The sequence below is a fragment of the Cyanistes caeruleus genome, chromosome Z (assembly GCF_971803275.1).
Source record: "Cyanistes caeruleus chromosome Z, bCyaCae1.hap1.1, whole genome shotgun sequence".
Classification (NCBI taxonomy): domain Eukaryota; kingdom Metazoa; phylum Chordata; class Aves; order Passeriformes; family Paridae; genus Cyanistes; species Cyanistes caeruleus.
In genome coordinates this window covers 26,459,870-26,484,771 of record NC_141732.1, presented here as the reverse complement: position 1 = coordinate 26,484,771, position 24,902 = coordinate 26,459,870, and the positions used below count along the sequence as shown (strand labels likewise).

Genomic DNA, 24,902 nt, shown 5'->3' with positions numbered 1-24,902 from the left:
ACATTTTGTCCCCTGATGGCCAAAGGCTTGGAGTCCCTGCATTATCAGTAGGATTTTTCTTTGAAATACCTAGTAGGATGGTTATTTGAAACTTCATCATGGTTTATGTTCTTAAATTTGATTTCAAAAGCAAAATTATTCTAACACTGTGGTACGCGTAGGCTGTTCATATTTGTTAAAAGGGCTTTTAATCACATTTGTTGTCAGGGAGAGACCTGTTTTGATGCCTGCATGGATTCACAGTCTCACTCAGCATATGCCATCTAAAGCCAGGACTCTGTTTGATTTAAGCATTTGTGCTTCAGGAACAGTCTGGAGCTGTGAAAAGCTGTGTATTTCCCCTCCCTGACAGTTCCAGCTCTGTACCCACCACATCACCCTGTAGCACAAACCCTGATTTCTGGTATGGGAGATGCTGGCCACATCACTGTCCCTTGGGGCTCTGAGTACAGGGGACATAATTTCAGCTCTGAGTACATGGGACAATTGCTTTCCTGGGCTTTTTATTTGTGTTTTTTGTATTATAATTAACACACCTATCTTCACACACAGGTTGTACTTTGTATCTTGCACCTCAGAGCTGTCAAGAATTATTTTTATGGTAGCATGGCTTTCTATGAGGTTGTGTTGGCTCTTAGGTAGGAAATTAAATTGGAACTGCCTGGAATGGTACTGTTATCGAGGCAGTCTCTTCCCAAGTATTACATCTTCAGACACAATTTGTAAACCACAAGCATAGTGTTTGCTTTCCTTATTATGCTTGCATGGTGCATAATGGAGCACCATGGTGGACATAGAAAGCAGCAAAGACTTCAAGGAGGAGGCTCTAAGGGTGTTGACATTAAATGCAGCTTACTGTTGTGCTGATAGAGGCAAGAAGTTACTGATAGAATCCCCCATTTTAGTGTTTCATTTACCATTCAAAGAGCAGTTGGTTTCATGCAACTGTTTTTTACACCACAGGACCAAGTAGATTAAACTAACTTTACATCAATGCATTTTCTTTCCTGTTTTGATCATTAGAAGCTTGCAGAAGCTCTTTTCTGCCAAAAGAGATAACATACATCTCTTCTATGAAGATGATTTTATTTTGTTGAGGGAACAGATCTCCTCTTATTCAAAGGAAAAATACTAATCAATAATCAGCTTTTATTCTTTTCTGTGAAAGCCAGTCTCCTCTGAGACAACTTGAAGTCAGCTTGCTCCCATGCAGAAGTAAAACTCTACTGTATGACTAATTAATTTCCTAATTAGCAGCTGGCAAACTATTATTATTTTTAATTAACTCATCCACCAAAGCTCATTCTGAAACAAGCAACTCTTTGTCATTAATATAAAAGTCAGATCCTGACATTTATATGTTAGCCCAGCTAACATAAAAGGCAAGCCCTCCAGAGCTGTACGAAGCCCTTGCACCATCCATCTGTGTTTGAGTGCAAGTGTTTGTGTGCAAATGCCCTCACACTGGCACATGCTGATCTGTACACAACACACACACACATACCAGTTCATACATGCATTTTTCAGTATGGTTTTCAGCTCATGTATTTCCTGAATGTTTATTTCATGTGGTTCAGTAGCTATGTAGTTATAAATCAATCTATGTCTGTAGTTGTACCCAGGAATGTTTGTGTGCTCTCCTTACATGTTTATTAAATGTGAAACTCTCAAAGGTAAGGTTTGCTTTAAGGCACATGAGCAGTAATCTGTGTCAACAAGTGCAGTCTGATTTGAAATCAGAGTGAGGATCTTGATTGAATTCAATCTGTTGATCCCAACACACTCTGTTTTTGCAGCTGAGGGTTTTACAAACTCGCTGCGTCATATAAGTACCATATAAATATAACTTACTGAGAAGTATGAAGGACCTTACGTCCTCGAGCAACTGAAGAGTTATTAATAGTGGAGAGGTCTACAGCAGCCAAGCTATATTAGACCAAGTCCAAGTCCACCTGAAACCCAGCAAGTGAAAATGTTCTGGGGAATTTATTCCTGTGGAGGAAAGAGCAGTTAGAGAAGCAGCAGCACCGGTTCCCTCATTGGAAGGAAAATGAATTCTAGAAAACAGGCACATGAAGCAAAAACTAGACCCACACACTTGCCCTGTCTACCATTTGCTTTTGTTTTCTCTGGCCTTTTGCAGTGCAGATGTCTCCTGATGCTGAGGGAAATGGGTCCATATCACCATGGGAGGGAGGCACCCATCACCCACAGATGCTCAGTGGTGCTGGAAGGCTGGGGCAGGCTGTCCTCCAGAACCCAAGCATCAGCCAAAGGAGAGGGATGGCAGCTGAAAAATGGAGTCATCTCCTTTTTCAATAGCCTCTTCTTACCTGCCTACCCTCATGTGTCCCCTGCCTGCTCAGCCCATCTGACATGCAGACTCCAGACTGCTGTCAGGGCTGTATGCCACTGCTTACTCAGCGGTGTTCCAGCTGGGTCCTGATATGGCTCCAGGGTTTCAAGTGCCACCAGGGTGTAAAGCATCCTTCAAAAACTTACAAAAGCTGCTAACACTGGTTTGAGGAGCAGTAAGCAGGGATAATCAATTGTAGGCTAAAACCACAGATCTTTATCCTGAGAAGTTGCAGCTAGGGAGTGAGGACCCACCCCAAGCAAGGAATGGTTAGGAAGGTGACCAAGAGCAGTGGTTTGAGCCCACCATATACAGACCTAGCTCCAAGCTGAACAATACATAGACTGTCTGTCCTAAACCTCTGGATCAGGCATGCAGCGTGCTGGGCAATGCCACGGCACTTGGCTCCAGCATGGAAAATTCAGGCTTTAAGTAATGTCAGGCTGAGCCTTCTGCTGGCAACGCTGCACTGGAGGAAATTGTTAACCTTGGTGGTACTGGTGGCCTTCCTAACAGCCAGTGGTGAAACTGTAAGGCCATGCTTGGAGAAGTGGTGGCAGGCAGGGCTGAGTCCCTGTGCCAGCGCGGTTGCCATTCCCACACGGAGAAAGGTTTTCTCACCCCTCCCATCACCCTGGGTAGTGTTGCATAAGGGATTGACATCTACCTAAAGTTCTTTGTCAGATACGAGCAGCTTATTATTTTTAATAGCTCTGACATCATTATCAGTCATGGATTTACCAAAAGGATAATGGGCTGTTTGTCACTGCCTCTAGCATTAACCCCATGGTGTGGGCACACCCAGTCATATAACGTAAGCAATTACACAGCCTCCGTCTTTACCTTAGGGCTACAGTCCACATTTTTTAAATCATCCTCGGCTGTAGTGTCTCTAAATTCTACTGGAAACATCACCTTCTCTCTAGGCAACTTGTTCCTAATGGGTGTTATGAAAATACCAGGTTCTTTTGTGGCTGAGTAAAGAGGAGAATTTTTTCTTTATCTTAAATGCCAGAAGATGTTGAAATTTTATTTGATCACTAGATGCAAGAATATTTTTTTCCAGTATTAATTTTTTTTTCAATTATTATTTTTAAACTAATGTCCCCTAAACTTCCATCCCTAACCGATTTTCAACATTTTTTTTTTTTTAATAAATAAGCTATTTCCAAGTCTATTTACTGCAATCAAAATCAGAATACACATTGGCATTTTGGGTGGTACTTTTAATCTATTTTTCTCCTTATATAATGACACACATCCCTGTTCAATTAGGTGACTCATAATACGCTTCAGCAGTAGAGTGCTCTGAAAAACAGAGCATAATGCATGCCTAACAGTTATATGCTTCTTAAAAAAAAAAAGTTATAGCCAACCAAGATTGATAGAAACAAATAATGTTTGAGTTTAAATATATAATTTAAAGTGATAGTGTGGTCTATTTCATTGCAGCATTTGTTTTAAAAACGGCAGGACCATTTGTGATTCATAACCATACCCCCTTGCCACATAATTACACACTTAATTCCATTTAGCCACCTACATACATCAGCTTGCTTTTCACCTTTATTGTTCGTTCTTTCCTACTTCACCCAGGCTAACGTGGTCCCAGAGCTCTTCTAAAGTAGTAACAAGGATATGTGTGAATCTTTATTTATTTATTTCCTTATGATTGATTGATTGATTGATTGATTGATATATTCTGCTTCTAGGCTGCCAGTTTTTCCTGAAATCTGTTGCACAGTTAGCCAAAAGAAGTCTCACTCTGCTAAACACACAGCAGAGAGGGCTAGCACGAGGGATGTGTTTTGCAGTAGCTGGATGGGAATCAGTGCATTTGGGAGATGTGGATCCGCTTGCTTTTCAGTCTGTCCCAGCACAAAGGAACCTGCACCCACAGCCAGATTGTATCACGTGGCAAATCCCAAGATGTCAATGCCATCCCACAAACAGTCATCAGACTGCTCAGTTAGTTTGGCTTTCCCAAGCAAGCAGGAATCAGAAACTGTTTTATGGGAATATTCCTTCATAAAAGAATAAGGCGTGCCTGCTGACCAAGAACGAGAAGAAAGTCGTTATCCAAATCCAGAAGACTAGGTATTGCCATTATCAATATCAGCTCCCTCAATATCTCAAGACAAACCTCATGGGCCTTGGGAATCTACATTTGGGCTTTAGTTTTAAATAGCCTGAGAAACCTGAGCACCTGGCTGATGTTCCCATGTTGCTCCCAGTGGCTGAAGTCACCGTGCTGTACAGTACACCGTCCAGTGGGCTCATTTCCAGAGGCAAGGCACTGCAAGCCCGTGGGACACTAAGTGTGTGGCACAGCTGTGCATCTAGAGGAAAGGGAGACAGCTTTTAGTTTGGTGTAACATGGAAAGCAGTGCTTCCACAACTTTGGGATTCATGTGTCCACTGTGTGTATAAGGAATTGAGAGGGACAATATGCGATGTCAGTATGAGATTTGCCATAACAAAGACACGATAAAAGTGAGATCCAGCCATAAGTCTTTGATCTACAAGATGAAAAACATTTCAAAGCAGTGACTAGTTCTGAGACATTTACTTAAAAATAATAGCTCATCCTTATTTTTAAGCAGTTGCTGAAACAATGGTACAATACTATGAAGAGTTCAGATGACAAATAATGTTAGGGTTAACCATGTGTGGAGGAAGTTGCCAAAATATTAATAAATATAAAAAACACAAATATCAGAGCAGTTCAGGAGATCTGCACAATGGATTTCAGCAATCCTGCCTACACTGCTCAGCCACAGAAATAATGCTGGAATTTTTTCCCCACTAATAGACAGTTCCTATTTGAATTACTTACTTGTTTATATCCTGTGTAATGAATTGACATGTTATTCAGATTCAAGATGTAGGAATTAGTTCTCCTTCTTTCTCAGTGCATTCATTAAAGCTGATTTATCCTGTGCATAGCTCTTGAACAGTGTCTTTGGCTATCCCTTGGCTATGCCTTTGGCTATCCCTTTTCCTATGGCATTGCTTCCCCAAGGTCTGCTGTGGTTTGTGCTCAGGGACTGCCAGCCTGACACCCACACAGTAGGGAAGGAAGGAATGGCAGCAAGCCAACAGCTCTGCTTGATCATCATGTTGTAAATTAACAACTGCACAGCTTCCATACTTCCTCTGATGCACAAATATTGGGTGTTGGAAGAAAGGAATCGTCAGAAAGCAGATAAGACAATTTCAATTTAATAAAGCCGATAAACTGATCACGCATTCACAAACCATTAGTAACATTTTGTGCTGTCATGTGCTAGAAATTTGTGCAGCCACTTGCACTATTAATAAGGATTTTTGGGGTCAGAGCTCAAACTGTAGTTCATACTATTCTGATAGTTCATACTATACTGATTCTCAGAGTAGAAATATCACAGCACTAAAGTACCACCTAATCTCTGGAGCTTTATTTTAGTCTAACATTTACTTCGCCTGCAATTTACTCTCTTTCCTCTATACCACATAAAATAGATCAAGCTTAGATACAGGCTAAATATGTGTTTTCTTATGAACCACAGAAAAGTTAGATCAAGGACATATGGTTGTAACATTCTTGTCATTTATGTTTTCCATAACATGAGAGCAAATCATGTGAATTTCAGCAAATACAGCAAATAATCTAGTATTTCTCAAACTCCTCAAGCTTCTTGGGGAGCAATTTCTACATTTTAAAAAAAGAGGAGCTGACAGATTTTCCCCAAACTGGCTGCAGTGGGGTTCATTGCTATTAAAATAAATGAAGTGAAACTAATAAAATCAGTCTGTTTGCTACATTACTGACTTAAGGAAATGTTTTCTGGTTTTACAAAAAGTAATTATTCAAATTTCACTATGAATCTAACCGAACTGTGTATCAGTGGAGGTGGTAGGAAAGCTAAAGGTCAGTGTTTAAATTCAGCAGCTCTCTAGTATACTGTTAATCTAGAAATCAGGCTACCTTGCAAACAAAATCCATCACTAGACTAAAGAAAGCAAATTGGCACAAAACAGAACATCTTCACTGAGTAACCACTTGAGGAGTGCCCAGCATGAGCATGACAGCAAGGCTGAATCAGAGCTAGACAGCTGGAGAACGAGTCTTTCCAGGTGGAAGGAATCTTCACCCTTATTTCAATTCTTAGAGTCATTGTTGTGCTTGGGATGAACTGTGAAATGGTCATCTTCCAGATTTCAGTGGTTGTTAGTGCTGCTTGGATGAAACTGCACACTGGCACAGACTGTGCAATGCTGACAAGATACATAATTTTATATATGTACATATGTCATTTTTCCCAAGATACAAAGGTGCATTTACAGGAGTTGTTTACTCAGTGGAGTTTCATTAGACTAGGGGAATATCACAGAAAGTCAGAGCATGCTGACACAGACATCAGATGCAGTTTTGAGCATGAGGGTAGATGAAAGCACAGGAAGCATTACCTCCAGTTTCCTGCAGAAAGTGCCTTCAGTTATTTCACTGCATTCTGCATCATTAATCAGAAAAAGGGGGAAGGATGCTGAAGGTAGGATAGATACAGTAAACAGAACAATTAATCTAATTATTCATTTCTAAAAAAAAAAAAAAGCAAAATACTCTTTTAAAAGAACCAAATGGAAGTATTTCTACTGTATGAGCTTTAGGACATGTTTTGACACACCAGTAATAGAAGATCAATTTATGAAGTACAATGCAATGGATAAAGAAAACAACAGATCTCTAAAACTCAAACAGCAAGTGTCACAACTGAGAAGAATGTGAGAGATGGAAGAACTTTCATTGCTGCAATGTCATACTTGCTAATATTAACAATGAATCAATCAAACAAACAAACAGATTGAACAAGAATAGAGCTGAAGTGCCAAAACAGTGAAAGCTGCTAGAGCTGCTGAGGGAAGAAAACTCATAGGAATACTGTGTGGAGGACTCTGGCAGGGAGGAGTGACACATCACAACAGCAAAACAAGCAAACCATCCCCCTGCAACACACACAAACCCCAAACAAAAGAACAAATCCAAACCCCCAATAATTAGAGGGAATGGGTAGATCCAGAGAAAGATAAATCTACGCAATGTAGAGGTCACAGAAGCTGGAAACAGCTGAGCAAAAAACAATAAAAGATTGAGCACTGCACTTCTAACCATGTGATGCAGTTTGGAAAGGTCAAATATTTCAGAGAGAAGTGCAAATATGCCATCTAGGAATATGTGTTATGGTTTGACTCAAATCAGCAACTAAACCCCACAGAGCTGCTTGGTCACTCCACACCAGCGGGACTGGGGAGCAAATTGGAAGGTTAAAAGCCAGAAAACCTGTGGATTGAGATAAAGACAGGTTAACAGAAAAAGCAAAAGCTGCCCACAAAAGCAGAGCAAAGCAAGGAATTAATTCCCTGCTTCCCATGGCAGGCAGGTGCTCAGCCATCCCCAGGAGAGCAGGGCCCATCTTGCATAATGGTGACTTGGGGTGACAAACAGCATCACTCCAAACATTTCCCCCTTCCTCCTACTTCCACCCCACTTTATCTACTGAGCATGATGCTCTGGAATATCCCTTTGGTCAGCTGGGGTCAGCTGTCCCTGCTGTGTCTTCTCCCAGATCTTTGAGCTCTGCCAGCCTGGTTGCTGATGTGGTTGGAGAAGCAGAAAGGGCCCTGGCTCTGTGTAAGACCTGCTCAGCAATACCAAAAATATCCCCATGTTATCAACACTGTGTTCAGAACAAATCCAAACCACACCCCTACTGGGAAGGAATTTAACTCCATCGCATGCAAAACCATCACAGAAATGAAATCCCTACCTCTGTTTAGAGCTCCTCCTCTCTGTTCAGCAGAGACCCATTCAAGACAGGGATATTCCAGTGGTTTGTGTGTCAAGAGGTACATCATGATATACCAGATCTGCATATTTCAGATCAACTCAGTGGTTGTCCATTGGTTTTGCTGAGCTGCCTGATGAATGAAGATTTTAGGCAAGCTGTGATTGGTGTACCTGATCAAACCATGATGCACAGCAAAATCTGAGTTTTCTGGTAATTTATTATTTACCTCTGATGTTCTTTTCATTACTGGCTGCAGTATTAGTACCAGATGAGTTTCATGAAGTGTTGCATGTCATGAGGAAAAGGTTTCACTGATAAAAAACCCCACTTGTCAGATGAGTTCTGCTGCAGTATGGCAAACACATTAAAAAATTTCACAGCCTAAACACGGTGTGGGGCAGACAATTTCTCGAAAAAGAAAAGCCAAAACAGGAACAGAGCACCACACCGTTCTAAAGCACTCAGAAGGCATGCTGGCAAGAAACTAGAAATCATCTCCAGCTATGTGAGCATGTAATGGAAGTGCCTGAGGCTTTTTACTCCTGGACTACCCAGGGTCTTGGCCCTGTTTACCATGAGAAAATATCTACAGAGACATCAGCCATGAACTGATCTGTGCATGTAACTAGGGTTCAGAGCTGCCCAGAGCTTCACAGAGCAGGCAGAATAACAGAACCATTTGTTTCCCTTCAGGAAGTGCCTGGCCTGGACCTCCCTTCTCTGTGAATGAAGTGAGACTGAGCCATCATCAAAGAAGCCCTCGGGAAACTTCCAAGAGGCATCTGTTCTGATTTAACCTCACCATTACAGTAAGATCCACAGCTACAAGGTAAATGCCCAATTGATCTAATTTTAGGGTACCACCTTATTATTTTATAGATGTCTGTAAGCAACATTATTGTTGCACCAACCAAGCAGAACACAGAGAGGAAGACAGAAGAAGACAGAATTTTTTGTCTGATCTCAAACTCCAGCTTTCAGATATGAATGCTGTGATTATTTCTCAGCTCAGTCCATAGAGGGAGGACTGAGTCAAATAGTACAGACCTTCTCTGAGCATTTTTGCCTCCTGGATTGAAGAAAAATACAACAGAACATTCGTTTATTTATCTGTCCAAAGAGAAACAACTGAGGATAGTGTCCCCCTCTATAGTTCATGTAGGAACTTTCATCCATACACTGTATTTTTCTGAGGTTTTATGTTATCATTGCAAAATATACGGTGACCCAATATTTACCTCATTAAGTAGCTGTGAGAACTTCGCAACTTTTACAGCTTTCCTGTAGGAGTGCTGTAGATCAAAGGAGGTTGTTCCACCTCTAGTGGACTTTTGCTACATCAGAGCCCACTGCACTCATCTCTTGTGCTTGCAGCCACTATTTTGGGTACCAAGATATGCTCTGACATAACATTAAAAAAGTAAAAATAAAAATAAATATAAAACAAAGAGCAGCATTGTGCTTTTGCAAAGGCAGGGGCTTGATGCCCAGTTTTGTACAGAATAACTTCCCAATTAACAGCTTTAGTAGAACACCACAAAAATTATCAGTTCTTTTTAATCCCTCCTGAAAAGAAAGTTTCTATATATATGCCCATGTAACACTTCTCAAAATTAGGTGAGGAATCTTTGCTCACCTTGTGGGGCAGGTACATGTGTCTGTCCAACTGCAAAGTGCGTGGGACACACAATCTCTGTGCAAGCCCCAAATTCAGCACACCTATTTGGATATACTCCAGATATCTTCTACACTAGATATATTCTACACAGACAAGAAATTGTGTACTAACTGCAAAGTTGGCTGGGTGGAGTTCCTCAGCCTGAATTACCTAGAGGTTCTGAGGGATGTTCAAGTAGGCATATGGCTTTGAACTGGTGGACATGTATGCTGGGCAGTAGATATGGATGGTGTCTTCGAAGTAGGATGTATAAATGTGTTAGCTAGCAAGCTGTTAGTGGTGATCAGCAGATTAGGAACCCTATCTATGTCACCTAAGAAAAATTCATGTCTTTTGTTGGTCCACAGAGAAAAAAACCCACTGGTTTTTAGCTCTTGTGTAGGGATAGAGATCGCTTTTAGTGCATGTGGAATCACAATCTTCAAAAAAATATATATTTTAGATGATTGTAAGATTTCCTTGTGACCTTTCAGTACTTAAAAGGGGCTTATGAAAAAAGTGGGAGAGAGACCTTTTGCAAGGACAGGTAATGATAGGACAAGGGGGACAATTTTTAAACTAAAAGAGGAGAGATTTAGAATGGGTGCTAAGAAGAAATTTTTTACTAACAGAGTGGTGAGACACCAGCACAGGCTGCCCAGAGAAGCTGTGATTGCTCCATCCCTGAAAGTATTCAAGGCCAGGTTGGATGGGGCTTTGAGCAACTTGGTCTCTTTGGGTTTGGAACTAGATGACCTTTGAGATCACTTCCAACCCAAACCATTCCGTGATTCTAGTATTCAGTGATTCACTAGATGTCTTCCCATGATAACCAGAAAGGCCATGTTGTTCCAGCCATGCTAAGCCAGCTCTGTGAAGTTACAGCAGAGGCAATCCTAACACTTCACAAAAGCTTGTAAGGAAGCTGGGATGCTTGACACCAGGTTAAGCTGGCCACAAGGGACCTAGATTTACCCATCCCCTTTACCTTGGCTAGCTAAGTATATTGTAAATCAGACTCCACACACAGATTGGAGTGTCTAGAAAAGGACAGAAACTTATGCCCACCAGCCTTCTACCACAGCATAGCAAGGGCCTCTGCCCTGCTGAAAAAAGGTTCTTAAAGAATGTGGTTACACGGTAATTAAAATACAAAATGCAATTATATGGCAGGTTTTGAACTCAGTTGAACAAGGATTTGATAACAAGATCATGTTGACAAAAACATAAATTTAGTGGTTCCTGTCCTGGAAGGATAGGAGTAGGGCTCAAAATCAAACCTTTCCTGGTCAACAGCATTTCTGGGGAACGAAGGCTTTGTGCCAGCATTCAGATCCTGGTGGAAAACCGTGTAGCATTTCTCAGGTTTGCAAAGCATTTCATCTGCAGGAGGGGTTAGTCCTGGAGTTCAGCCCTGGAAGCCAGCAGCCATGCCCCTTGTCAGCCAAACCAGCCTTGCAGACACAGCTGCATGTGAAAAGTCTGACACACAAAGGGCTCCCAAAGCAGAAGATTTTAAGTTGTCATTAATTACAGAGACATTTTTTCTGTCTCCATTACATCCAGAGCACATATTACAAGAGATAATTGCTTCTGAAATGCAATTAGGCTGTAAAATTGTTATATTAAAAGCAATGCATTAATAAAATGCTTATTCTGGTCTTTTATACAGCAATACCTTTTTGAAAGAAGGAATTGTTCTGTGTTCAGTGATGATGTACATATATGTTCCTTTTTTTTAAGAATAAGATTTAGTGACTGGTTCCCAAGAAGCTGTGATAATTGTCTGTTTTCTGCTGTGATCTTTCTATTGTTTTGCCAACTGAGTATTCCCTCAACAGTGTGAGTATATTTGATCCAAGCTGCACTGCAGGAAAAAGGTAAATACTCATTCTGGTTAAGAGGAATGGAAATGTATGGTGTTTTCTGCTGATATTGAAGACTTGCTTTATTAATTTTTACCAGGAAAAAAGAAAAATCTGCTTAGAAACATGACTCATACTGCAGGCAAGGAGTAGTTTACAGCTGGCTGCTCCCCTTCATTTAGTGTTGTCCACTGTAGAACAAAGGAGAAACATGAAATTCTCACTCCCAGTTTCTCAGAAGACAGCAAATGTGGCATTAGGTCTCAGCTGAAGCCTCAGCAGTTCCAGAAATGCATTAAAGTAGATGTCACTTAAGCTGGGAAAGAAGGAATAGGAGAAGGAGGAGGAAGAGGAGGAGGAGGAGAAGAAGAAAAAGGAACTGTTCGTGTAGCCATTGAGGAATGTTATTGTGATACAATTATCAGATGTATCTCTCTGCTCTTAGCAAGAGGAGTATTTTAAAAGGAACTGAAAGACCCTGTAGAAGGGATGAGGAGTAGGAAACATGCTGCATATTTGATAAGAAGAGGGAATGATGTATTTAGCCTAAAAAAAATATCCAATCTTTCATTTTCCCAGAAGAAGGCACTATGATTTTAATAGGTTTTTTTAACTGTTGTTATTATTGAATAAATATGTATTTCTAAAGCCTGTAAAATAACTATAAACTGTCATCTCCTATGAGGAATGACTTCAATGTGCAAGCACAGCCTCTTCTATCTCTCCTTCACACCCTATTGCTCTGCTCTAACCCCAGCCCTCTGACCCCTCCACGTGTTGTTCACACATTCTTTCTTACACCAAAACACAGCATCCCACTGAGACATTAGCCCACACTGGGCCAGGAAAAGGACTTTTCTGGACAGTCTGATGATTAGCCCCAGCTAAACTGCCTAGGTGTGGAGGGTCCTGGGCATATAATTGCCTCTCTGTGCAGATCATAGCATAGATATCTCTTCCAGTGTGCCCAGTCAGTGCCCCGTGGTCCCTAGCTCCTGCTCCCATTGTAGTTTCCTTGGTGTTTTCTAGTGTCTGCTGTGTTGGATTTCCCAGACTTCTTACCATGCTGCTATTTATTTGCCAGAGCTGGAATAATTTCAGTGCTAGCTGAGTCAAAAGCTTCACTGAAGCATCTCTGCTCCAGCTTGGTCCTCGGTGGAGAACATGCACAAAGGTAGAATTTCCTAAGCAACCCACACAAAGCTCCCACAGAAACCAAAGGTACTTTCTGGGATACATTGCAGAGTCTGCCTAGTGAGGAAACCTGTGCTAAATATAACAACAAATTGCTGCTTAATGAGTAAGACTTCATTTGGCAGAAAGGATTCCTCCACCGACTTCATTGGCATAAACACTGAAGGTGTAGGAAGCCCTGTAATGGAGAGGGTGAGGAAGGCGGGGTGGCAGGGTGGGATTGGGGTATGCTCTGGAAGTAAACAGTCAGGCAGATCCTTCAAGGTTTTCATAACCTGAACCAGTGCATGGATTTTCATAGAAGGATAGGAAAATGCCTAAACCCAAGACAGACTTTTCAATATGACAGATGCAGTGGAATAAAATGTGTTTACTGCATATTATTCCTATAGGAAATATATACATTTCTCTAGAAATAAAATGGTACTGAAAATATTTTCTATGGCAAATTGCATATAGAGCAACTGATTTCGAATGGAGAGATTTATAAATGGGAGAAAAAAAGGAAGTTTCCAGGAGATCTTGTGTGGGAAAGACTGAGCAACACTGTATTTAGAAAACAGATGCTAAAGATGCTAAAGAAGTGATGAGAACACCACTGCTGGTAGTTATGATGCTGTTGGCTAGTGGCTTAGGAAATCTCAGTTCTTGCAGGTTAAAGTGGAACTAGGGGGTCAAATTTTCTCTGTAATGGGGAAGTCTGTGCAGGGAAGGTGAAGCTGCAGCACAGTGCCTGGTGTCCTTGCAGACATCAGTGTCGTTCCCAGCTCTCAGGAAGTTTGCTCTGTTTGCACTTGGTTAGTATGAATGCAGATTGGCAGCACTCATTCCAGGTCTATGTGTTGTGGAAGGCTAAAATAATAGCACACAGACCTGAAAAACAGGAAATCTCATTATTGGAAGGTTGCAATTAATGTAATAGGTGATTGAGAGTGCAACTGGTAAACACCTAGATAATGGGCCAATGAGGAGCATGTCTGGAGTCCATCAAAGGGCTGTCTGAGGCCTCCACAGAGCACCTATTTATGACAAAGACATCTAAATACAGCACTTGAAGATCTACAGCATAAACTGAACACGTGGTGCTGCTAATGACAGGTGCTGGAGTACATGCTTCACCTGAGGATAAAATAATTACCTGGTTAAAAACACGTGCTAAACACATGATGGATGGTAACAGGCATGATGCAAAGCATCAGGGATTGATTAAACCAAAGTCCTGGGGAGCCAGTGATGTAGAATGCCTCTGTGGCGTTCACCTCCTTCACCAAAACCCAAGCGCTGCAGGTTGCTCAGGTGTGACAGGACAGCAGTGCCCAGTGTCCAAGCAGCTGGTTCCGTGCATTTCTGGTAGGCATGCAGGACTCCATCCAGAAAAACCTCAAAGCCATGCAGCTTTGACTGTCTTCTCCAGAAAGCACCTTGGGTGGAGAGGGAAGGGAAAGGGGCTGCAGAGGAGGAGAGGAAGCCATGCCCTGCCATTGACCTGGTCCAATTAGTCACTGCTGGGACGGCTCATTTCTGCCAGTGGGTGTGAGAGGAGGGAGGGGAGGACTGAGCTGGAAAAACACACAAAGGCAGAGCTGTGCACAGCCAGACAGCATTAATCCCAGTGGGGCTTATGCCTCTTCCCCCTCCTGCACCCCTAGAAACTTCAGAAAGCTCAGACTGACTACATAAACACACATGCACAACAAAGAATTATTTATGCAGGCACAGCAGAAGAGAACTTTTGCAACAATACAAGCTCTGGTCTCCGAGTCAGAGCTGCCAGGGCACAGCTACATTACATACAGGAAAGCTTCAGCCTGCCCATGGGAATTTTGGTAAAATAAGGGCTTAGGCCATGCTAAAGAAATAGGGTGTTTGTTGCCAGGGATGTACCTTTGTCTTTGGTGGGGGAAAAGAAGGGGTATAGCTTGATTAACCCCAAAGCTGTTAGAGCAAGGAGTTTTGCTCAGGCCCTAGCAGACAGGCTGCTGGCCTTGGGGACTGAAGGTCCAAATTCTTGCAGTGAATGTGTTAGGCTATTGCTTCCTTTCCTCCTGGAGACGTTCCCTGCTGCCTGGATGATTCAGTACCTGCTGGAAGGCAGCATGGCAGGCTAGGGAGACAGATGGCTCCGGGCATTCACCTGTGGGACAAGCACCGAGTTCAAAGCTGCGCCCCAATTAACAGGTGCCAGCAGAGAGTGAAACTGCTCTGCTCCAGATCCCTCACTCTGCAGCTGGGGTAGAGAAGGACTCTGCCCTTCCATCTGCTCACCCTTCTCTCCCTTTCTTTCCCCTGTCAGACTCTAATGTTTGGTGGTCCATCCTCCTGTGGTGACAGGAAGATAACAGGTTAGCTGGAAGAAATAGGCAAAATGTGAACGACAGGTATTTTAGAGGATTTACATTCCAGTAAGGGAAACTTGATACAAAAGTATCAGTGCATTGCATTGTGCAAGAGGATAGTGAACTTAAAGGCTTTCAGTAAAATAAAGTAAGAAAGAATTTGAGGCACAGTGATAAATTTTAAAACACAGTACATTACACTTAGTCTGTTACCTTGTTCTTTCTCCCTGAAAGATTAGAACAATTTTTATGAGAGGGAGAAGGTTAATATAATTTATGCTAGAAATGATGATTACTATGGCAGAGAAATCGGGGCAAGTATTTTTGTTCATGCCCACATTTTAGCAATGACAATTTAGTTTTCTAATGCCCATGGGACACGCTGAAGAGCTGTAAATGATATTATCAGCCATGCCTCAGCATGTCAGTGCCACACACACACGAGTGGCACCCTAGCAGGGCAGCAGAACAAAGAGAGCCCAAGCAGGATAGCAGGATGAACCCCTTTACATCCTACAGCCTTGTGTGCTACCTTTCCACCTGCAGGTCAGTGGGGTTGCACCAGGGGCGAATCTGTTATCTGCAGAACTTTCCAATAGCCAAATTGTTGCTGTCACTGTATTGCCACTTGAAGACAGTCATGGCATATGGGATGTACTGAACACACAAATCCTCCAGTTATTCACCAAATGCTGTGAAACTTGTAGGTGGCTCAGTACTCGAGCAAACAGCACTTGCAGCTCTCAATTACGAGCAGGATGCCATGTACAAGCCTGCAGTGTACTCGGGAAATCAGTAGGTAGTAAGCGTGGATCAAGAGAGGTAAAAAATTTCAGATTTTTTTTAGGTCTGTTGCTTACAGTTCCTGAAGGTGTAATGGTTTGTTCTGAGCATGTTTATAACACCATGTCTTCAGGTCTTTAAGGAAGAGCCCATCTCTGAGGATGGGCATGGGTACATTCCAACTAAAGCAAGCTCTTGACATATGGGCTCCAAAAATGCCTAGCTATTGGAATGGACAAAAATCAGTAATAAAACACAGGTAAGTCTTGTCAGAAAAAGCTGTGTGTAAAAATGTTAGTCTCTGAATAAATGGCATGTCATATTGATTGAAAAAAAGTGCAAACAGACGTTTGCAAGTTGACAACTCACCTTTGGTGGGATATACAAAGAGGAATATAGGGCATGATACAGCCTGTGTCATGGGATTAGGATTTAGGAAGTCCTGAGGGGAAATGAGATCATAAGAGCAACTGGGAAAGTGTCATAGAAAAGTAAGGGGAATATCCTGCAATATAGGTTATGACAGCTGGGACTGAATACGTTATTTCAGATCTACTTAAATTGGCTTGGTTTTGCCTCAGACTGAACTAGAAAAATAAATTGAGAAGGAGCTGCTTTCCTGGCTCTGAAGAGGCTGGGGAAAGCCAGGTGGCTTGGGATGTGCAGGAGGTATTTTGGGAGCTACACATTAAAAGAAGACAGAATTCTTGCTACTGTGTCATATTGCAGGGACACTTGCCATAGCATCATTTGCTCTAAGAATAGATTCCTATAGCCCAGCAGCAGGTCAAAATATTTATAAGAGTGAGGATTTTTTTCAAGGCACATTCAACCAAAATGCAGGTCCCTGTAAAGAACTGCTGAAAAGCACATAAGGTAAGTCACACAACCTAGCCCTAAACTAGAATCATTTGGGGCAACTAGGGCACAGCCATGTGTTGTCTGACAAGAGCTTCCACAAAAATCAAGGTAGTCATTCTGTCTTGACTGAATCTTTAACTGGGACACAAAGAAACAGAGCATAGATGGTGAATCAAAGAAGATTTTATAAGAGAGGGGTACGTGTGAGATAGAACAGAAATCTGAAAATTTTTTTCCTCTCATCCACTGATTTTTCCCTCATAGGGAACTTGGCAGCTCTCTGCGCTCCTTATGGTGCAGAAAAGAGATTTCTGAGCCCAAATCAGGGTTCTGTCTGTCCTTTTGTCTCCAATGTGGCTGGCAAACCAGCTACCCCAGTCAGAAGCAGAGGAAGGGCAACATGACACAGCTGCCCCTTTCAGGCACAGAATTAATTTGTCCCAAAGCAGGAGTTTGGAGGCAGTAGCTAGGAGCAGGTTGCCTCACTGAGCTTGCATTGTGCATTGATGCAACATGAGAACTGTCCTTGCTTCCCCAGCAGCTATGAGACAGAGTTAAAAGAGTGTTGAGCAGCACAAAATAGTTTCTAACACAATGGAAAAACAGAATCTGAAAAGGGAAACACACTGCCTGTGACAGACCTTCTGCAATGCAGTTGACCTGCCTTCACTCCCTTGCCCATATGTGGCTGCACACCTGGGCCACACCATCAGGGCAAACTGCACTCTTATGACATGGAGAGTGTTTGAAAGATGGAACTCAGACTGTTCTTCCTGCAGGAGCATAAGATGTGATGACAGTCTCCATAAAAATAACCTCTTTTTTTACTTAGGACACTTCTGACATAAAACAATATCCATTTATGAGTATCACAGTTTCACACCTCAATCACACATTTGATTAAACCCAAGAGACTTATGGCAGAAACAGGCAAGCTATGAGCAGATAATACTTCCTCCTCTTTAGCAGTTCTGTGTGATCACAGTGGAAAAAACAAAGAATGAAATAAAAGGATGAGAAAGAACGAAAAGGCAAGCACTAGAGTCTGTTGTCTTTAGAGAATATTGATTAAACACAGAGACTCTATGGAAATACGGTGATACATTCTGTGCCTCTGAGCGCTACTGCAGAACAAGTAGCTTGTTCTGTGCAGAGCATCTACTGATTGCTTATCTACCACTCCCATCAGAAGACCATAATTTCAAAGCTAGGATCTGTAAAATAAATGTGATGGCCAGGGGCTTAATACCAACAGAAAATCTGCAGGCTGTTCTCAGAACTCACCAATGTACTAATATCTTCTTAATACTCTTTTCTGATGTGACATGACCTTGCCACAGCATTAGCATGATGAAACATTTTTAATTTTGTCACTGTGATGTTCACATAAAGACATTTGCTGACTGTAAGTAATTGCTCCATGAACATCTGTGCGGTGTATCTCTTTCTGTTTACCCACACATTTCTATCCCAGTTCACCTTTTATTCAATTATATATCATCATTTTAGGGGTTGATACAAGCTGGTCTGCAGTGCCAGGTACCTACGCCAAAAGGATTTCCCATAGGGCATGTAAGAGAAGACAAAGTGGGATACGGACACGAACTTGAGTCTTATTGAGACAATTATTTTCAGTGTACTGAAAGAGGTCCTTGGGAGAAAACCAGAAAATGTTATGGGCAGAAATCTCCCCAGAATAAGCTACTGGCAAAACACACAACATGTTGTTTTGCTCTTGAGCACAGCCTAACTTACCAGTCCCAAGAAATGCACAACTCTGTTTGTGCTGACATGTAGCTAGGATGATTTTGATAGCACAACTCTAAAATAGAAGTCAGCAGATACAGTCATTGTGGGGATTTCTTATTACTTGGAATGTCCCATAAAAAGTTCATCTTTAAAGCTGTGTAGGAGTGTGAAGAAACTGATCTTCTCAGTATATTAAGTTCTTTGCAATCAGAACAAAGGTTTAACAAGCTGGGAGCAAGCACACAGGATATGGGTAGGAGTAGAAAACTAAAAAAAAAAAAAAGACAAAACAGATCCAGTCGGGTCACTCCTCCGAAGGTGGTGTATCTGGGCTGAAACCACAACCTTCTGCAGAGCACACATTTGTAGGACAAAGGACTGCAGGCAGAGAGAAGTCACTGGAAGCATTCAAGTCCTTGTAGAAAAATCTTTGCATCAGCTGTGTGTGAGACAGGGTGAGGAACGTGTAAATCCACTTCACACTGACTGCAGCATAGCCTACACTGAATTGAGCTGAGTTGGGCATCACCAGAGTGCAGTGCTGCTCAGTGCTGCAAGGCTTCAGAGTGGAGACATGCAGCATCCCCAGAAAAAGCTGGGAAACCCAAATTACAGACCAATGTTAAATCTGCAGCCATTCTCTCCAACATATTTTTAAAGTTATCACGTTGTCTTTCTATGGGACACGAGGCTTGCTGTATCACTTTGGAATGTGTCTGCCCGTGATGCTGTGGTGGGGTGGGATGTGTGGAGACCCAGCCCTAGCCCTTCTTACAGGGACATTCCAGTGGAGAGTCCCCCCTGCACCCTTTGATTTGGTGGGTTTATCTGTGGGCATTTTGTTTCCCATCTGGAAACAAAAAGCTTTACTTTAGCTTTACTACCTTTATTCTAGATTACAGGTAATTTTTGTGAGCATGATTATGGGACTGTGAAATCTAAAGCTCAAATTGCAGGAAATGTAGTGATGAGGCTACCAATTATTGATACATATATTCTGATTTACTCCCTCTATAAAAATTACAGGATTTGAGTCATAATAAGACAGAGAAACATCTTTATCTTCAGGTATCAAATGAATGTATGAACTTGAAGGAAAAGTAAAGGTTTCCTCCAGATTACAGAGACAACACACCTCATTTCCCTGTAACCAGCTACTTTGGCTCTTATGGGAGTGCCATACTCCCAATCTTGTCAATCTTTGCCATTGACTCCTCAGCCCGTTTTCTTTTTCTGGTGCTTTCTTGTTTCCTCTTCCCTGTTTCCTCCCTCCTTTGCTTTCAAGCTCTTTCTCACTGCTCAGGAATGTGCAGAGTTAACAGCTCCGTGCCTGTCACTTGTCACTGCTGCTTTTCCCAATCACCCTTCCCAGTTTCTGTGTACACCTCAGGCTGAATTAGTGGTCAGGGGAGCTACTAAACTTGAAGGCAGCAGTGGGGAAGCAACTGAATTTGCAGCCATGGCCTTGGGAGACCAAACTTCTGTGATGAATATTCGCAACACACACTGTTGCCGGTTATCAGAGGCGAGAAAATAATCTATTGTTTTCCTTTCCTGCTCTAGGCTCTCCCAGTAATACTTTTGCTCACTGTGTTTTTTCTGCCTCACATTATGCAATTCATAGGAAGTCTCCTTGTATAAGAGATTGTTGAGTAAATAACTGTTTACACAAATCAGCTGCAGCCTTAAAGATGTTACACACTGAAAGAAGTCAGCTGCATCTTCTTGTCATATCCTGTTGGTTAAATTATATTAAGATGCTGAGACAGTGAGTCCATTGAAATCTTCATTGTTTTCTGTTATAGCATCACTGAAATATACCCGATGGACAGAAGGCTTGTCCTGTGGTTTTATAAAAGTAAAAATATTTAAATAATAAGTATATTATTTACAGAACAACACTTAGGGCAAAAAGCAAACGTGGCCTGTGTGAAGATCTGATGGTACTACTTTTCTATACTAGGACAAATAAATAAAATACTAATGGAAATTTTTTTTTTGTGTAGTCTGTGAAGGGCAATTAAAAAGAAAAAAATCCCTGAAGTCATCAAAGAAAGCACCTTTGTGACTCTCCACAAACAACTTTTCTTCTTGAACTCTCAAAATGTAGTCCACTGGAAATGGGAAAATAAACTTTTATAGACACAAGCAACACTTACCAGCCTTGGATGGCATAACATTTGGCAAACTGCTCACTCAATTTTCAACAAACAAATAAGGAAACTTGAACAACTTGAAAATTAGGGAAATAATGCCAGTCCTACTTTAACAGAATTGTCACAACCGAGATTTCTTCAACAGAGAAATTTCATTTTCAAATGCAGTGTTTCTACATTTTTATTCAGACACAAGTTTTGATTTTTCTTCCCCCCAGTTTGGCTGACCTAGATTTCACCTAAGTGCCTAATACCTTTCTGGAGAAAGGGGGTTATGGCTGCTGCCCAAACTGTGGGAGCTGACTTGTTAGAAACGAAGCCAGACAGGCAGGAGCCTGCCATCTGGGTCAGAAGCAATCTGGGTTAGCAAGTGTATTTCTCCAAACACACAGGATTAAGCTAGTTTTGCTCTTTTGCAAAAGGCACAGGAGGTCTGCCAAGGTGTAGTACTAAAACTGTTTGCCAGAAATGACATTTCAAGTCAAAATTTAAAGTCTTAAATTTTTGGTTTTAGGACGACAAAAAAGGTATCACTTAAAGAGCAAACAGAAAACACAGCTGTGTTTCAGTTCGGTTTCAGCCTGTCCTTCCACCATGGAAGGACTCATGCATGACTCAGCAGCAGGAGAGTCATCAGCCTGGGTCAAGCTGACACAGTACCTGCTTTTACCCTTGAATACCCAACACTTAATGACAGACCTAAATACAGGTTTTGAAAGATTTCTACAAGAGGAAAAACCAGGGGAATACGAGACAAAAATACATAGACTATAACCATTCATACTCTAAAAATGCACTTATTTGAAAGTAGTGGGGACAGTACTTTCAGAGTATTGTATAGTATGGTTTTGAAAGTAGAAGGAAAATGCTCTATTAAAGGCTAGCGGAAAAGAGCAGAGACATATGCTGCCTTTACTGTTTTGCTCCACAGGAGTGTTAACCAAGGAACACCTGCAGCACTTTCCACAGCATCCCTTTCCCTATGTGCCTGGGGGAAAGGCTTTGGCACCCCAGGCAGATGCTGTGCTCTGAGCACCACAAGGAGCACCAACAGCCATGTGGTTCCATGGGCTGACATGGCCATCACACACTGAACAGCTGTTCATACATAATCTCAGGCATCACAGCCCCATTTACTGAAGCCTTTCTGCTTACAAAAGTAACTGGAAGTTTTTATATTTATTTTTTAACTTTTCAGCTAGATTAGCACCATTTGCTTCCATGTCATGTGTCACCCCAGTGGCAGCACCACCAAGGAGGCCACCAAGCCTTTTGCATGTGTGATCGATCCCACCACATTGGGGAACCTTGGCTGGAAACTCCAACCAAGCCAGAGCTGCTAGCAGAGAGCATGGCTGTTATCCCTGTGTGAGTCCTCCAGGAATTTGTCCTCTGGGATGGATAGGCAGATGTCCCAGTCCCATCCAGGCTCCTGCCTGGAGAGGAAACAACTGCCTAGTGCATGCTTCTGCTCTGCAAAGGGGTTGGGGGGAAAAAAAAAGGTTTTGTCAGTGTTAGTCCCCAGCATATCCTTTGGGTGCCCTTGCTATCATAGATCATTGCCATCATGGCAGCACTGATTATAAACCTGTTTGCAAGATGGGATTCAGCCCTACTAAGGCACAGATACTAAAGCCGTGGATGATCTCAGCTGAGGATTCGCAGAAATAAGGGCAGCCTTAATCTCCCTGAGGAACACAGACAGAGTCACAGAGTTGGAAATAGCAGCGTGCATGCAGTAAACAAGTGCAGCATTAGCTCCATCCACACGCCAGCAATACCTGGCCAGTGCTAGGGGCATCTCAGGGCCCTGACATCACCCACACAAGCCACAGGGAAACTCCAGTTTCCCCACCAAGCACCAGCTGTGTCTTTGCTGTGTCATTGCTGCATTGCCATGCAGAACTTCACCTCTGCTATCACTGGCAGTGAGAAGTGCTGTAACATCATGTGGTCTACACTGGCAACTTAGCAATTTGGGAAATCATCTTCAGAAATCAGCCACTATCCCAGGAAGAACATATTGTCCTGCACTGACAAGAAGTTCAGTTGAGCTCTTAATGGCCAAATCACTGTCACTGGTGCTTCCACTGCTTGCTGAAATAAATATTACAGGCTGTTCTAGCTATTTTAGCATAGTAACTGAGTATCTTAAGAAAAAAAAGCCTTTTTGCAGTTTGTAAATTTGTTTCTAATGCTTTAAACTGATTGAGGAGAGCTAAAGGAATGGGATTGTCAGCAGCTCAGGCAGAGGTCCACTGCTGGCTGGGCTTTTTCACAGGCTGTGTCAAGCCAAACTTCTCCAGCCTGTCACTTTGCTCACAAGATTGGCACAGATGCTGCTGGCCATGGAAAAGGAAGCTTTAATCATACACAAACCCATTGCAAGCTGATGGCGTGATTTGTGTGATCTGGCTGTAGAATCCACATCAGGGTGCTACATGCATCAGCAGAAAGAAGTTGCTGTGTAGGCACTAGTGGGAGAAACAAGTCCATCATTTCACTTCAAAATGATTCATTGAGTAGTGCCAGGAAAGAGCGCTTACAGCAGTCTTCAGCCTGAATAGCAGAAGGGTTTGGGTAGGAAGTGACCTTAAAGATCATCTAGTTGCAGCTCACCTGTCATGGTCAGGGACACCTCCCACAAGACCAGGCTGCTCCAAGCCCTGTCCAACCTGGTCTGTAGCACAAGGGATGGGGCAGCCACAGCTTCTGTGGGCACCCTGTTCCAGTGCCTCACCACCCTCAGAATAAAGAATAGCTTCCTAAAAGCTAATCTAAATCTATCCCATTTCAGTTTGAAGACATCTCCCCTTGTCCTGTCACTACAATGCCCTTGTAAAACAACCTCTCCAGCTTTCCTAAGCAAAGGCCTCCTTTGTGTACTGGAAAATGCTGTAATGTCTCCCCAGAGCCTTTTCTCTACACAGAAAAACACCAACTCCTTCAGCCTTTCCTCTTAGGAGAGGTGTTCCAGTCTCCAGATCATCTTTGTGTTCCTCCTCTGAACTCACTGCAGAAGGAGTACATCCTTTCTGTGCTGGGGACCCCAGGACTGGACACAGCACTCCAGGTGGGGTCTCAGCACAGAGGAACAGAGGGGTAAATTTACTCAAGCTGCTGCTCACATTACTTCTGATGCAGCCCAGGATACGGTTGGCCTTTTGGGCTGCCAGTGCACATTTCTGAGACATGCCCAGCTTTCTGTGCACCAGTACCCCCAAATCCTTGTCTGCTCTCAACGCCTTCATCCCCCAGCCTGCATTGATACAAGGGGCTGCCCCTCAAGCCTGTCCAGGTCCCTCTGGATGAACAGTTCCTTGATAATGTGGATGTGAACAAAGGGCTGGTTGTGCATTTGTTTCTGTGCCAGTGGGGTTTTAGACCCCAGCAGCTTAAGTGAGAGAAGAGCTGCTCCTCAAAGCCAGCTCTGCAAGCCTGGCACTCCATGGTGTCCTGGGACACAGGGTCCCCTCCCCAGTGCCACAGACACTCTCTGTCACCCAGCTGTCAGCAACAGCTCTGCACAGAGCGCGGCAGGCTCCCAGGGCAGGAACAGAGACAGCTTTGTCTCCTCACCCGTCACCAGTGGGTTTCTCTGGATACCTGCCCCACACGACTGGCTGCTGCTGCCCTGCCACATCCATATCGGGACGAGCTGGGCTGCCCAGCCAGGCGCTGCAGGAGAGGTGACAAGTGGCCAGGAGAAGTGATGCCGGCAGATCGCTGGAGGGGACTGCGAGATCCTACTCCTTTATAGGAAGGGCAGACAGGAACAATAACACAGCAAGTGCAACCTCTGTTCCTTCTAGCTCTGTGCTGACCAGGAGCAGTGGAGAGGTGCTCAGAGCCTGAGTCAGCTCTCCGCTGCTCATTGAGCAGCCTTTCTTCTGAGGCCACCAGCCACTGGTGACAGCATGGGACGGGAAATGCAAGCGCTCCACTGGGGCTTAAATTGACCAGCCATTAAATTATCCCTCATTAGCAACTAAGTGATTTCACATATGTCCCTGGCTAAACTTTAAAAGGGATAAAGCAGTGATTATTGTTAATTGTAGCAGGACTCAAGTAGTAGTGTGGAGGTGGAAGCTGTGGTCTGGCACTGCCACTGCCCCCA

General features: G+C 42.9%; 1 protein-coding gene across 1 annotated transcript in view; it reads right to left on the bottom strand.

The window, feature by feature from the left end:
* FEM1C (fem-1 homolog C) overlaps nucleotides 1–24,902 on the bottom strand; it is an 81,542-nt gene that overhangs the window by 5,860 nt on the left and 50,780 nt on the right. The window contains exon 4 of the mRNA XM_086869358.1: nucleotides 4,563–4,695. Within this exon, the coding sequence (XP_086725484.1) occupies nucleotides 4,563–4,695 (133 nt within the window). The remainder of the gene's footprint in view (nucleotides 1–4,562; nucleotides 4,696–24,902) is intronic.